The sequence below is a fragment of the Juglans regia genome, chromosome 8 (genome assembly GCF_001411555.2).
Source record: "Juglans regia cultivar Chandler chromosome 8, Walnut 2.0, whole genome shotgun sequence".
NCBI lineage: Eukaryota > Viridiplantae > Streptophyta > Magnoliopsida > Fagales > Juglandaceae > Juglans > Juglans regia.
Window position 1 is genome coordinate 30,182,820 of NC_049908.1, and position 15,476 is coordinate 30,198,295.

General features: G+C 38.0%; 2 protein-coding genes across 3 annotated transcripts in view; both read right to left on the reverse strand.

Annotated features, from left to right (window-relative positions):
* The window catches only part of LOC109004516 (probable disease resistance protein At4g27220), a 963,953-nt gene that overhangs the window by 740,226 nt on the left and 208,251 nt on the right, over window positions 1-15,476 (reverse strand). The window lies entirely within an intron of this gene.
* On the reverse strand, window positions 4,347-10,874 carry LOC109001926 (thioredoxin reductase 1, mitochondrial-like). The gene is made up of 2 exons (XM_018979440.2): window positions 9,719-10,874; window positions 4,347-4,818 (listed from the first exon to the last, which is right to left on the reverse strand). The coding sequence occupies exons 1-2, from the start codon at window positions 10,830-10,832 to the stop codon at window positions 4,748-4,750; spliced, it is 1,185 nt and encodes a 394-aa protein (XP_018834985.1). The 5' UTR covers window positions 10,833-10,874; the 3' UTR covers window positions 4,347-4,747.

Here is a 15,476-nt window from a genome sequence, read left to right on the forward strand (position 1 = left end):
ATTTTTATTTAATCTCTAACCATCGAGGGGATACTAAGACTTACATCTCCTCTAGTGGCCAATGATATATGTAACTCTATCAGTTAAAATCGTTTCATTGTTAAAAAATTGAAGTCCAAGTCATTTCCTCATGAGAAGTGCCACAACCACAAAGATATTCCACTAACGTAAATCTAAAAATCGATATGACTTCATATGATACATTAGGTCCATTTAATAATAAAAATAGTTTTACAATCTAACTTGTCATATCAAATCATGTTAGCTTGTTGATTTACTTTTGTGTGGTCTCTTTATGGCTAAAATATTTCTCTTTTCTCATACTTGTTTGAATGTTGTTTAAAATGGATTGGTGAATCGTACCAAAAAACACTAAATAGAAAATCATTGGTGATGTATCATTAGAGGTGGTGTGTCTTTCTTTTTTTTTTTTCTTTTGGATTTTTGTTATTTCTATTGTTTATGTTGATGTAATATTGGAACCTCCAAGTCCAGATTTTACGGGTTAAGATAAAGATTTTATAAGTTTGGACCACATGCCCAATTTTGTTCAGTCTAGACGAATGATTATTTTATGAGTTAAGCTATACAACTGCCTTCAGTTCTCCAACACCACACACTGGGCGACGTGGATTTAAATTTTTTTTTATTTTTTTTTAAAGTAAAACGAACGTTTTACTATACTTGTTATCTTCCTACGCAAGCCAATTCGAAAATCCTTGTTACCATTAAAAACTTGCAACTTACCACAGCATTCAGGATACTGTGTTTACGTTTTGCCCCCTTTTACTTTCCTCTTTTGTTAAGCATATGAAAATGGCACTTACACTGGCTTGCCTAGCAGCAGAGACACAGCAAGCAACCAAAGGAATTCCTCCTTACTTGAAGGCACCGGGATGAATCTGGAAAAGAACAAAGGCAGCAAATTTTGTTGGGACAACATGGGTGAGCTTTTAGAAATTTATATAGTCAGTTCCTTCTGTATTTGCTAGATGTTGGGGTAGATGCAAGACACAAGGAAAAAAAATCGTGGAGAAAACAACGAGAGATAGAGAATCATGAGATGGGCTAGTCATCCCATGAAAAATAGGAAACTTTAATCATCAAGAAAACATCAGATTAAATACCCCATTTCCCTTAAAAAATGAACTACCGGGTGGACAGTATACCATGAAAACTGTTGGTCGAAAGCCAGTCCTGCAATTGGATTTCTCACTTGCATTGTGGTAAGGAGGGTGTGTCCTCCACACGAGCTTGCAATTAGAAGTGAGGGAGATGGGGAGGAAGGGACTCAACTGGACAGATGTAGATGCAGAGATCTGATTTGCGTGAGGGAGATGGAGACGGAGGCGATGGGATCTGAAGGTGGGTTACGAACAGAGGGAAGTGAGGGAGACGGGGAGGAAGGGACTCAACTGGTGCGATGCGCTGCGTGCAAAGTGCGAACCCCGTCTGAGAGGAAAGTGAGAAACCGTGACGTGGTGATCAAACCGGATTCGCCACGTCATGGTGTGTGGTGTTGGTAAGGTGAACCGGCTTAAGAATAGATTTTTCCTTATTTTATATTAACCCGTACATATTATTTGAGGATCTAATAATGAGCAAATAGATTTGGATATGAAATTATAGATCTAGATTCAAAATGGAGTAGGTTTGGCCCATTAGGCCCATATATAGATGGATAAGAACAAGTATTTTTAGTCAAAGCCCATTTGATTTTTGGCTTTTAAAGGCTATCCCATATAGGTTGTTTTAGAAGAGTTATTATCCCGATAGAAGTCAGTCTATTAGGACTATTTTGAAATAGGATTTGAGGTGTTCTAGATCTGGAGAAATAGAAATCAGCTCCAATTATGATTCCTAAATGGATCCAAGGATTAGAAACATATTTTCCCTATAATTTCTAGCCATTATGATTAATAAAACCATTTTTTAAACAAATTATGAGTTAAATTCGTACAATTAGGCTTTCCAGGTCTCATTAAAAGAACTCTATGGTCTGAAAACTAGACAATCAGAGGCTCATGTGAGTCTAGAAAGATTTTATAGTAATCTCATGCGATGTTATTTGAGAAAACCTCCCTAGACATAGATGATTGCTGCAAATAGCAAGGAAAATGTCGGCATTCTTCTCTTGAAGCCTCTTGCTTGACCTTTTTAAAGAACCCTAGGAAAGTTGCTGCAATTTCAAGAGATTTAAAAAACCACTCTCACCCTATCAAGTCCGACCCCTTTTCAACAACTTCAAGCTGGTGATTGTTGACACCTTTGTTATGGTTAGAAGCAAAGATGTAAGTAGTATAATCATACCCTTATGTATATGGTAAACAATGTTTTAAGTATTATGTATGCATGACCCTTTATTGAAATCCCCTTTTTACGTATCAAATTACGATGAAAGTGTATTTTGAATGTTATGTTATTGTGCATTTTACACGCGTCATGGTAAGAAAAAAATACAAATTATGAAAGAATCTTTGAGAATAGCCATAAGAGATGTGTGGTACCAATATTGTTATGGGTGGATGTGCAGGTCGCGGCCCTAAGCTTGGTCCCTTGTGGCCACAAATAGTGAAACCGGTGCACAGTCGTACACATGGAGGTTAAGGTATGGTTACCATTAAAGAAAGAGAAAGAAAAGTTTAATGAGTTATGCATAGTGCATCGTGTTTACATTAGTATAACTATTAAGTATGCACATTTTTTAAGTAAATCTTATGTATATGATGTTGACTTTATGATGTACTACTTATTTAATATTTGACTCATTTTAGTTATTTGTTTGTTTTTATGTTTCTAAAATGTCGAAGTAAAGAATATAGTGTTAATGAGCAGACGATCACACATAAATCATATTTCAAGAAATTCTCGGACTTGGTTAATAAGCATTTTTACACAAAAAACAATTATAAATTTTCTTGCTTTGAGACTATTTTTTATGTTATGTTTTTGGGAATTTATTTTCGATAAATGAGGTATTATTTTTATAATGGATCTTTTAGGGGTGTAAAGAGTTCGGTCTGGAATGAAAAAATCGACTAGACAGAACCGCACTCCAAACCGATTAGTCTTGATCCCAAAAATTATGGATTGAAAAAATTCGGTTTGGTCTCAGAATCTATAAATTTAAGACCGAACCGAATCGAACTCCTATATATATATTAAAAATATTTTTACTAATTTAATATATTATTTTAATATAATAATTATAAAAGTTAATGATGCAATTTTTATCTAATTTATTATCATTGAGCATATAAAATATTTTTTTAATTAGTTAGTTATATAATACACATTAATAATTCACTTAATTTTAATTTAGTAATTTAAATAATTTATTAATTTACTTGAAAAAAAGAAAGAAAAAAAAAATAATTGAGTTGGACCGAATAAACCAGACCGGACCAATAGCAACCGGTCCGGTCTGGGAAAAATGATGGACCGAGAATTTCGATCCATCACCCCACGGATCGGACCGGACCGATTTACAACCCTAGAATTTTTTACCATGCATAGTTATGGAAGTTTCTGACACTAACCTAAGGAAAGAGGATGTTACAAATAATTTTGTTACTTGTTCTCTACACTGTTTGTACTTGAGAGTTTTGGTGTATGATACCTTGGTGTGTTTTTTAGAACCGAACCCTAATTTAAAGCATCTTTGACCCTTCATCTATCACACTGATCGGTTTGCATGCATCGTTAGTTGTGATTGAATTCCCTTCAGGGTGATAAGCAGAGTAATAAGATGTTTTGGTTCACCTCCGTGGAGTTTATATGCTTCAATTTGTCGGCCAACTTCATGAGCGACTCATTTTAGTACCTAGTACCTATTTTTACTTGAGTTGACTTGGGATAGAATAGCTTATTTACATGGTATTATGTTATTAGATATGAATTATGTCATTAACATGTATGGCTAATGGCCCAAAACTTTGAAAATCATTCCTACTTATTCTTAACAAAATGGCCTCTATTTAAAACATAGTAGAAGAAAATATCCTCTCTATCACTACTCTGTAATATATCACAATTGTCTTGCTATATTCCCATATTAATCTAACGCAAAATCACATGGTTAAAATCTAAACACAACAATTCAAATCAGTTGTTTTATCCTCTCTGTTGAGAAAATTGTATCAAAAAATTTACAAATTGACATGACTTAATATGATCCATCATATTGTAAAACTCTTTTTCTTGTAAGGTAAATCTAACGGATCACATTAGGCTACATCAATTTGTAAACTTTCCTACATAGATTTCCAAGTAAACCCAGCACTTCTCTTTTCCGTTTTCTACTGCACAACGTCCAAAACATATGACACTGAATTGCATAACAAAACTGGCAAAAAATGGGTCTTGATGCCTTCCTTCCTAACGGCATGCCCTATTTGTGAAGAAAAGAATAAATATCCATAGGACATGCCGCTACACAACCAAAGTTCAAGGATGCTCAATCTGATATGGCTAAATAGGCACTAAAGCAAAGTATTCAGTAAAGTAGAAGATTTAAAAAGCTACAATCAGCTTACTGCAAAAGTAAGCATTACCATTCTCAGATCATCATGCCAATCATCAAGGAAAATAGTGAGCACGTGCAGCATAAGGTAGTAATCTATGAATGCATCCACCAGATAAATGCTACGGTATCATCGGTTCAACAAGTTAATTGTCCAACTCTATTCCATATTTAAATACTGCTTCTAATTGAGCCCCTATTAATTTCCGGGCCCATTCTAGGTAGTCAATCGGTTTTACCTTCCTGGGATCCGATCTCTTGCAAATAATGTTCGGCTTCCAAGGCTGCCATGCAACCTGCATCATTTAAAAACAAAAAACCAACAAAAACAAGTTAGATGCACGGCCAACATTTAATGCATGGTTGTTATACTGTAAAAACAACAGAACTTAAAAATACGTCATTTGTTTACATGATAACTTTGGTTATTCAACGAAACCAAAATATTAGTTGACGGGATTGTATTAACACAGCATAGATGGCATGATCTCTAACAGGATGGTGATGGAAAAGAGAAAAAGAAGAGGAAGGATGCAATAGCCTCTCTCTCCGTCTTCCCCCCCGCCGCACCAGCATGGGCGTGGTGGTCATTTTCTACCCCGCCCTGAGCTGCTGTCTGTCCACCCCCCGTCTAATGGACAGGTAGATTTTTCAATCCACTGCCTGGCCTGTTCTTTGCACAGCCACACTCCAGATATACAAACCCACATATTACAAAGATCCAACCCCAAATCTTTTGATCCAACCAGAAATTTAAAAAACAAATCCGTGGGTTTCTGCAACCAATTTTTGTGCGTAGATCTTGAAATATGTAGATCCATATCAAGCCATGGTAGTAGATCTTAAAAAATGTGTAGATCCATAGCATCTCTGTGCAGACCAATCTTATTAATACCAATAGGCGTAGCCAAGTATATTGGATGTATACTAGAGAAAATACCTAGTTGGGGTGTAGAGAAAACAAGGAAAATGATCCTAACAAAGCCCCAGCCCAAGCCCAAGCCCAAGCCCAAGCCCAAGCCCAAGTCCAAGCCCAAGCCAAAGCCCAAAGACGCGCCTGCCCCAAACCACCACTAGTGCACCCATGTCTATCCTACCAAACCAGGTTTTGCCCATACACCAAGCCGCTGTAAAATCCCCAACACAGTCCTCTATACTTGTAGACATAAAAAGCCACCAGCCCACTTTTTATGTTTTAAGTTTTGATCTGCCCACGCACTTGGAAATACCGGGCAAGTAGTCTGCCAGGTAGCTTGCGAGTGCAGGCAAATGGGCCAGGTGGGCTGGTTACAGGGGCCCGCCCACCAGCCTACTTCAAACTAAATGAACAATTTTACTTATAAGTTAAACTTTATAATGATCACATAAGGTGTTGCCGAATGCAGATGGCCTATGCATAAGTAGCACCAATCAAGAAAACAAGAAAAGAATAAAGAAGTCCTGAAAACTAGGAATAAAAGAAATAAAATGAGCACACATCCAACAATAAAAGGGTCTTGAAGAAGTCTTCAAGGCCTGCCACTGTTTTTCATTTTTCTTAAAGTTGTCAAGATGGATCTGAGAGAAGCTTGCCTTCCACTTGATGAAGCTTGAGATTTACCTCCAAGGGATTAAGGACAGAATTACCCGATTGGAGACCAGTCAATGAAATCACCTCTTGCGTGTGTTTGTGCTGGTGTAACAATGTACCGGTTGGAGTAATCTGCACCTCAAGGCCAAGAAAGTACTACAGGGGACCAAGATCTTTCATGTGAAAAGATGCCTTGAGATGCTACTGTAATTGCTGAATTAATTCAGTATCGGAGCTAGTAATTACAATGTCATCAACATATACCAGAAGCAAGACAATTCATATAGAAGTCTTGCAAAGAAAAACAGAGGAATCATACAGACTCTGAGTAAAATGAAAAGCAAGCAGAGTAGAGCGAAATTTATCAAACCATGCACGCAGAGTCATCCATACAAGGATCGGCGTAGCCGACAAACCTCTGAGAAAGATGTAGCAAACATGCCGGTAGGTGGAGACATAAAGATCTCTTTCTTTAGATCCCTATGAAGAAAAACATTCTTCACATCCATCTGTCGGAGAGACCACCCTTGCGACGCAACAAGTGCCAAGATCATCCTCCCAGTAGTCATTTTGGCAACAGGTGCAAATGTCTCTTCATAATCAATACCAAACACTTGCCGATTCCCAAGAGCCACGAGACGAGCCTTATATCATCTATCAGTGAACAATCAGACCAAAACTTAACTGAGTACACCCATTTACAACCAATAGGTTTGACACCAGAGGGACAAGTTACAATATCCCAAGTGTGATTTTCTTGAAGGGCTTGGATTTCTTCTTGCATGGCCTGCTGACAACATGCTTGGGTGGCTACTTGTATATAAGATTGAGGAACAAAAACAGTGTCAAGAGTTGCAGTAAATGAGGTATGAGGAAAACCATACCTATCTGGTGGACGTGTAACTCGAGTGGATCACCGAGGTATAGGAACCGCAGAATCAAATGTCGGATCAATGTCTGGAAGGGGCGTTGAAGAAGGGGGAAGACGTCGATGATACACCATACTTGGTTTAAATTGCTCAATAGAAGATGATACATCATCAAAAACGGGTAGAAGAGTAATAGGAGGATCAGAAATAACCTGACACTGAAAGAAATATTGATTTTCAAAGAAAATCACATGCCGGGAGATCCGAAATTTGTTTGCATGAGCATTATAACGAACAAATCTTTTTTTAGTAGGACTATATCCCATAAAAGCACACGTGACAGACTGGGCAATAAGCTTGTGACGCTCAACAGGTGGTAGATGAACAAAAGAAACACACCCAAAAGTATGAAAGGATTGATACTCAGGAGATATGCCAAATAATCGAAAATAGGGGGAATCATAATTTAGAGTAACAGTAGGCAAACGATTGATCAAATAGATAGTAGTAGATAAAGGTTCTACCTAGAATTTAGAAAGTACAGAAAAATCAATCAACAAGGTACGAACGACATCTAAGAGATAACAATTCTTAAGCTCAGCGATTCCATTTTGTTGAGGTGTATAAGGACAAGAACGTTAAGAAATGCCACCCAAAGAAGAAGCTGACGGCCACATAATCACCCTTAGATGACGTCGACAAGCACCAAGAACGCACCAACGTCGACAACCCATAACCGAAAACCAATGTCCACTCCAAAAAAAAAATTCGATGTTCACCAAAAAATTCAAACTCACAAGGTTTGATGCTATAGAAATCAACGACTCCCACGAAGAGCAAGAAAAATCTTGCGGAAGCTCGAAAAAAAAAATTTCCAGACAAAGAAAAAAAATTACACTCAATGATTATTTACAAATCAGAGGAGGGGCTCTGATACCATGTCAATTGGTTTGAATGCCCTTTCCATAGGGTTTGTACATCTTTATATAGAGAAGAATTTACACACTTAGTGCCTGATTTCCTGGCAAATTTTCTTCCATGTTTCCTGGAAACATGTCTATACAATAGTGTCATGTTTCTTGGATGTCTATTTACAATCCCTAGAGGGTGACAAGTACAACAACTAAATAATCATATCTTAGTAACAAAAGCTCCAGTCGTTTCTCTCTCCAAATTCATCACAACAAACCACATGGGATCATCTTTCACAATGCTTCACTCTAAGAACAATTAAGGCCTTGCTTGGATTGGGAGAGCCTCTCAACTCATTTCATCTCATCTAATCATTACAACTTTTCTAAATTCTAATAATATTTTATTCAACTTTCATCTCATTTCATCTCAACTTACTATCCAAACCTCCCCTAAACCTTCCCTTCCAACATGCTGAAAACTCCACCACACTCTGAGGCATAATTCAATCAAAGCCAGCAATTAAATGAAAAATGAATTCCCAACAGCACAATCATGAAGCTTGGAGTAAAACAGATAGTTTGCCTGTACCTCATATTGATATACTACTATAAAAATCTATGTAATCTCTATTTTCAGGGTCAATTGAAAAAGATACTATCAATGATGCATGCCAATGTTTTTACTCAAAATACTTTCCCACATCAATCTAATTAAACTTTTTTTTTATTGTTTATTAAACATTTAAGAAGACAAACAGTCCAAGCCTAGTCAACTGTCTAGAAGTACAATCAAGCTTATTTTAAACCTAAGCAGGAATCAGACATACAAGGCTTATCAATTTCAGGTCACCAAGTACAAAAAGAAGCCAGGGCCTTATTCAGTCTCATGAATGCTCTGTTTTCCAAAACCCTAACTTATACAAACTTGAGTTAGCTCACGTTTGGGCTCAGTGTCTCTGAACTTGCATCAGGACCGAACATTCACTCATTTGCATTTGAGATATGGATATCAAGTGAAGCCCAAAAGGGCTATGGTTAGATTAGATTCTTGGCAACCCTAGAGCACAGGCTTGCTCATTATGAAAAAAAAAACTACAAAAAAGTACATTATCACTCAAGGAGGTACAAACTTTACATGTAAATCCACCAAAGGTAAGCAGAAGGTTTCACAACTTTCTGAACTCCAACCCTAAGATTAGCATTGCAAAAAATATAATTTTTATTGTCAAATTCAACAACAAAAAGCAATATGACTGATACCATAATGCACCTAGGAAAAACTTGCTGAACTCCACAGCATTCGAAGGCATACCAGAAAAGTTCAGTATTAGATTCACAGATTTTTGATTCACAGCTTTCTCGCCCAACTACACAGTTTTCAAAACATTCAGGCCTTGTTTGCATTCATAACTCATCTCATCATTAAAATTTTCCCAAATTCCAACACAAAAGATAATAAACAATTCAATTTTTTCAAATCTCAAAACAATAATAATATTAAAAATAACATTCTAATAATATTTTATTCAACTCATCTAAGACAATCTCAACTCATCACAACTCATCTAAAAATAACATTATACTAGCTCATTTTATAACCGCAAAAAATACTCTTGATTTGGCAGAAATTATTCATGCAAAAATGTTGTTTCAATCCTGCGGTGACAAGAAACGAAAAAAAAATGACACGTGATCCCAGGTACGGAGCTTCGGTTGTAGAATATGACAGCCATCACATTGTAATAACTAGATTCCTAGTCAATTAAACCGTCTAATTATTTTCATACTCTAATGTTAGGATATGATCTGCTACCATTTTCAATATAACAAGAGAGAGACAAACCAGTGCCGGCAGCAGTTACAGCCTGCCTGTACTTCTTGTCCTGGACATCTCCGGCAGCAAATACGCCGGGCACGCTGGTCTGGGTGGTCCCTGACTGTGTTACAACGTAACCTTCAGAGTCGAGCTCCAGCTGACCATCCAAAAACTTGGTGGCTGGCTCGTGCCCTATTGCGAAGAATAACCCCGATACCTTGAGATCTGAAACCTCCCCGCTGACCACATTCTTCACCTTCAACCCTCCCAAGAGCTTATTTTGATTATCTTTGTCACCGTGGGCCTCCAACACCACCGAGTTCCACAGCACCTGGATTTTAGGGTTCGTCAAGGCCCTCTGCTGCATAATCTTGGACGCCCTAAACGTATCCCTCCTGTGGATAATGTAAACTATGGACCCGTACTTGGTCAGGAACGTGGCCTCTTCCATGGCCGAATCCCCGCCTCCAATAACTGCCAGAGGCTTGTTCCTGAAAATGGGGGCCGCACCGTCGCACACGGCACAGGCCGAAATCCCGCGGTTCCAGAAGCCTCCCGATCCCTCTCCAGATCCTAGGAAGTCCAAACGCTTGGCGACGGCACCGGTCGCAACGATGACGGATTCGGCAATGACGGTCTTAGAATCGGCGAAGATCTTGAAAGGGGTGGTGGAGAAATCGACCTTGTTGACGGTCTCGGTCACAATCTGGGTGCCGAAACGGTGGGACTGGCTGCGGAACCGGTCCATAAGGTCGATGCCGTTGATTCCATCGGGGAATCCCGGGAAGTTCTCGACGTCAGAAGTGGTGGTGAGTTGGCCGCCGGGGGCGATGCCGTTGGCCATCCAACCCTCGAAGAGGATGGGCTTCAGCTCTGCCCGTGATGCGTATATGGCGGCGGTGTGGGCCGCTGGGCCGCTTCCGATGATGCAAAGCTTCGTTTTCAGAGTCTGTAGATCATCCATGGCGGAGACCGTAGTTGAGGCCGAAGTCAAAGAAGATGAGGCGGCAGCTGATGAGGCTACTCTGGGAGCGGCTATGGCGGCGGCGGAGGCAACGACCGCGGTGGAGGCCAATCGAAAGAAGCTGCGACCTTTTCTGATCAGACTAAACAAGAGCCTGTGTCGGGGGCTATGACTCATATCTCTCCCCTTAACCTACTCCATGAAACGTATTGAAATATAGATTTGTTTTTTGAAATAATATAGATTATTCTTTTAAGCATAATGTACACCTCATTATTTTAGAATTCATTTTCAAACCACCATTAAAATTATGTTATTCCATTAAAATAAATTTTAATATTATAAAATTATTATCAGTTATAAAATAATTATAAAATAGTAAAAATATTACATTTTTCATTAATTATTATAAAAAGAATCGGAGGATTGATCCTTTATTAAGTATTGATTCTACAATACCGTAGTGTTATAATCTGTGAATCTAGCATCTCTTAAACATAACAAGACTGAGGCATTTATTCCTCTTCTTGTGATTGACTTGACTTGCTACTTGTATAATTTTTACGTGTATAAAATTGTACTTATTTTCTTTATGCTTTTAATGGCTTCTTTTCTTCAAAGCCACTCTCAAACTAAGCCAAAAAGAAAAAGAAATACCACAGCTGGAGGATTCCTAAGAGCTTTCCCAGCTCTCAGTTTTAAAAAAGAAGAAACAGTAATTGAACAAGACAGGATGAAAAATATCAGTAACCAAGAGCGAATTCTAAAGAGAGAATCAAAAAGACCCCCTCCCTTATTTTCCTCATGTATCCCTGTTCATTGGAACCTAAGTTGAAACCTCTAGTGATGTATTCAAGTAAAGTTTAAAGTTGTAAATAATCTTGCTATTTTCAATAAAAGTTATATTTCAAAATATATTTATTGTTTACTTGCTTTATATATTATGTCTATTGTTTATCTGCTTTACGTATTATGTTTATTCTTTACCTTATTTATCAAGTTATTAAATTACTCAAAGCATCAATGTTTTGCTTTCATCATAAATTAAAGTTTATTCCCGCTAATTTTAAAGTATATTCCTTGACCTCCAAATTACTCAATCTTATATGCGGCCAAGTATACTCTGATACCATACTTGGCTACCAGGTAATTAAAGTGGAATTGTTGGAGTTCATCTTGAGTCATAGGGGAAGATACTTAACCGCATATAAGATTGAGTAATTTGGAGGTCAAGGAAAACACTTTGTAAGAGGTGTGAGTAAACTTATATATATATATATATATATTATCGCCTTGTTTGTGTTATTAACTTGGTATTATTTCAAGACATATAAAACTCTTCATTTTTCAATTTGGTATTATTAACTTGTAGGTTTGGATTGAAGTTCTCATTTGAAATTCTTAATCTATATGATAATGGAGAATCAAGTAATGTGTCTTGCCGTGCACACTTAAATGTGCACTTAACTAATATACTATCAAGTCTTACTACTATTTCTCTTAAGAGAGAGCTTACATAAAGAGTTGGTTAAAGGTTGATTTGAGAGAGAGGGAGCCAAGGGAGTTGGTCTATCCAAGTTGACGGTGGTATTTAACGGTTTACGATGAGCAGGAACAGAGAGAAGATGAGAGAGCATGAGTTGGTTTCATTTGGTGTTGGCTGGTGATGCAACAAGGAAGACAAGGAGTTGGTTTCTAGAGTTACATAGAGCATGAAGAAGAGAAACAAAGTAGAGAGAAGAAGCTAGAGAGAAAGAGCTTTAGGTTGGTGTTGGAACGTGAAAACAGCTTCATGTTTTGGGGACAGAGAGGAAACCACAAGGCTCAAGGAGAAAACAGAGCAAGGGAAAGAGGTTGAACGTTGGTTGCCAGTCCTCCATCAGTGGTTGAGATGCAGACCAGAGGGATGGTTTTGGAGTTGCTCTGTGAAATTGGTGGAGATAGAGGGGGAGGATTGAGCTTAGGGGAATGGCGGTTCACGACTGAAGAAGACCCGTGATGATGCTCAACGGTTTATAGGTGTTGGGTTGTTGTTGTCTCATGCAATGGCAAGGTCGTGAGGTAGTGGCTGGCTAGAGATTGAGCTTTGGTGGCTGGCTGGCTAGAGGCTTGGAGATAAGGATGTGCATCCAGACCCAGATCCGAATATTCGGGAACATTCGGATCCCCATCTGGATTTTTAAAAGTAGGTAGATACCAGCCCGGATGGAACTAGTCAAAATTCGGGCAGGTATTCGATTTTTATCTAATAAATAAAATCAGATATTCGGATTGTAACCGGATTCTACTGTGAGTGCTGAATATCCAAAGGCCATCACCAAGATATAACTAATGGACCTCATCATCGAGAATAATTGTGTTCCCTTCCGTCTCACGTACGGTCTGTTTCTCCAACTATCGACTAATGGAAGGTCGATGACACTCTATTGGGACCTTTTTAATGGAAGGTCGCTTCGGTACCATGAAGTAGGGGGCAAGTTGGAATACGCCACTAGCAATGGCCTCGACATCACCGTCAGGCTCTTGGAACCCATCAAGGAACAATTCCTCATCCTCTCTTATGCTGATTTCTATCATGTAGAAAAAAAATAAAACCTTTTGCCCATTCCAAACCCCAAGTCTCTCTCTGTCATTTTGCCATTGGCTCCTCTTTTCATAGGAATAATACTCCAACAACCAACACTTTGAACAATAGCATAAAATTTGTAAGTAAATTAAGTATTGCATAATAGTCCAAAAAAGCTCAGAAGACGAAAAAATAAAACAGAAGATTTGAAATCAAAATCTGATTACCATCGATGTAGCTTATAGTCTTCAACGTGTAATAATCAAATCAACAAAAAATGCCCTCAAACTATGGAACAAAAATCACTTCAGGGGAATTCAGAATAACATTCAAGACCTGGAAAGAGAGTTATTTGAAGTACAAAGGTGCCCCATGACTTCCCATAACCAAGAAAAAAAAAAGGTTCCTACAATACAGACTCCACAAGTAAAGAGAAAATGAAGAAATATTATGACATCAAAAATCAAGAATTATCTGGCTCACTTCCATGGATCTCAACAAAAAGTTCTATCATCTCTCAACAACAATCTGGAGAAGAAGAAATGCTATAGGCTCCATCAAACTGTGACTAGGTAACTGGTCAATGGACCCATTTGTTATTGAATCTTCATTTATTAATCACTTTAGATCAATGTATATTTCATCCAATCCGCAAATCCCGGAGCAACTAAAAAATCTTTTTGATAAGCAAGTTTAGGACTAAGACAATGAATTACTCAATGCGGTGCCAAATGAAGAAGAAATCTTTCGAGCTTTAAAACAAGTTCCAAATCGCAAAGCGCTAGGTCCAAAAGGTATGGTGGCCCTATTTTATAGACATTATTGGAGCATCATAAAAAAATAGGTCATCCAAGTAGTGCAAGATTTTTTCAGAAGTGGGAAACTCTTGAAGCAGATGAACCACACCAATATAACTCTCATCCCAAAAACTCAAAGTCCAAGTTCCTCGAGCTAATACCGCCCAATCAACCCCACAAATGTCAGCTATAAAATAATTACCAAAATATTGACCAATCGCTTTAAAGCCACACTAGCCAATATTATCTCTCCCCTTCAGATAACTTTTGTCCTAGGCCGCAACATAAAACAAAATACCATAATCACCCACAAGTTATTCCACCACCTCAAAAGGGTTTAATGGCCATAAAGCTCGACATGGAGAAGGTTTTCGACCTTATTGAATGGAAGTTTCTCTTTACGGTAATGAAAGTATTGGGATAAAGTCAAGAATCCACGACCGTCATAGGATGCTACTTTGGAAATTACTCTGGAACATCCTCCCCACCAAATCAAGATTGAGCGCAATCGTTCCCCAACTTGGCTGCGAAGAATGTCCACTATGCAATCAGACGGAAGAAACCTTACTACATCTTTTCATAAAGTGTCCAATAAATCGGATACTATGGCAACAAAGTCTCTGGCCATTAAATTTAGCAAATATACCCATACGCTCCATTTCAGATTGGATAAAGATGATTTTATACCCAGAATAGGAGTTGGGACTACAGGACACCGAAAAACACCACTTCCAGCTATTTGCAATAATTATAATGGATTTTATCTGGAGGAAACAAAACGATATAGTTTATAACCATACTTCTTTATCCCTTGAGATGACAAAAAATCATTTGAACCAAATCTATGAAGAATACAAGAAAGCATGAGAAGAGAAACAAAAAAAGCAAGAAGAAGCCTGGAAGCCTCTGCCACCATATTATCAAAGCTTTTCCTTCGACGTTGCAGTTAGAGATGAGTTCTCGGTAGCATTAGTGATACGCAAGGACCACATCAGGGACATCCCAGAGATTAGAACATAAAAAATTCAAACGACAAACCTTGTAGTAGCTGAAGCTTCAGCGGCACTTCTAGCTTCCAAAATGGTATCACTACATAAACAAAATTTAGCAGTAATTGAAGGTGACGTCCAATCTGTCATCACAACCATTAAAAGTTTGGACCTTTTCACATTTTGGCAAATCTCCCCCATCATTGCAAACTTTCAACAAATCTTCCGCCATCATCAAAGATGGAAAGTAGCCAAAATCCATCGATCCCAAAATCAATGTGTGTACTCAGTGACGCAATAAGCAGCGACCAATCAAGTTTTTGGATGCATACCTATAGATAATCTCCTTAGATGCTTTTTATTTATTGATAGTGAAATCCACCTTGAACGTTTTGTAATTCAATTTATTCTATAATATATGCTTGATTAGAAAAAAAAGATTCCGATTAACACCTCATCTCCTCTCTCT

What these genes read in the sequence shown, in the direction of transcription:
- LOC109001926 (XM_018979440.2), bottom strand. Translation starts at nt 10,832, where the DNA reads ATGAGTCATAGCCCCCGACACAGGCTCTTGTTTAGTCTGATCAGAAAA. An exon ending in TGTAACTGCTGCCGGCACTG is followed by an intron (nt 4,819 to 9,718) that starts GTTTGTCTCTCT and finishes TAAATGATGCAG; the next exon opens with GTTGCATGGCAGCCTTGGAA.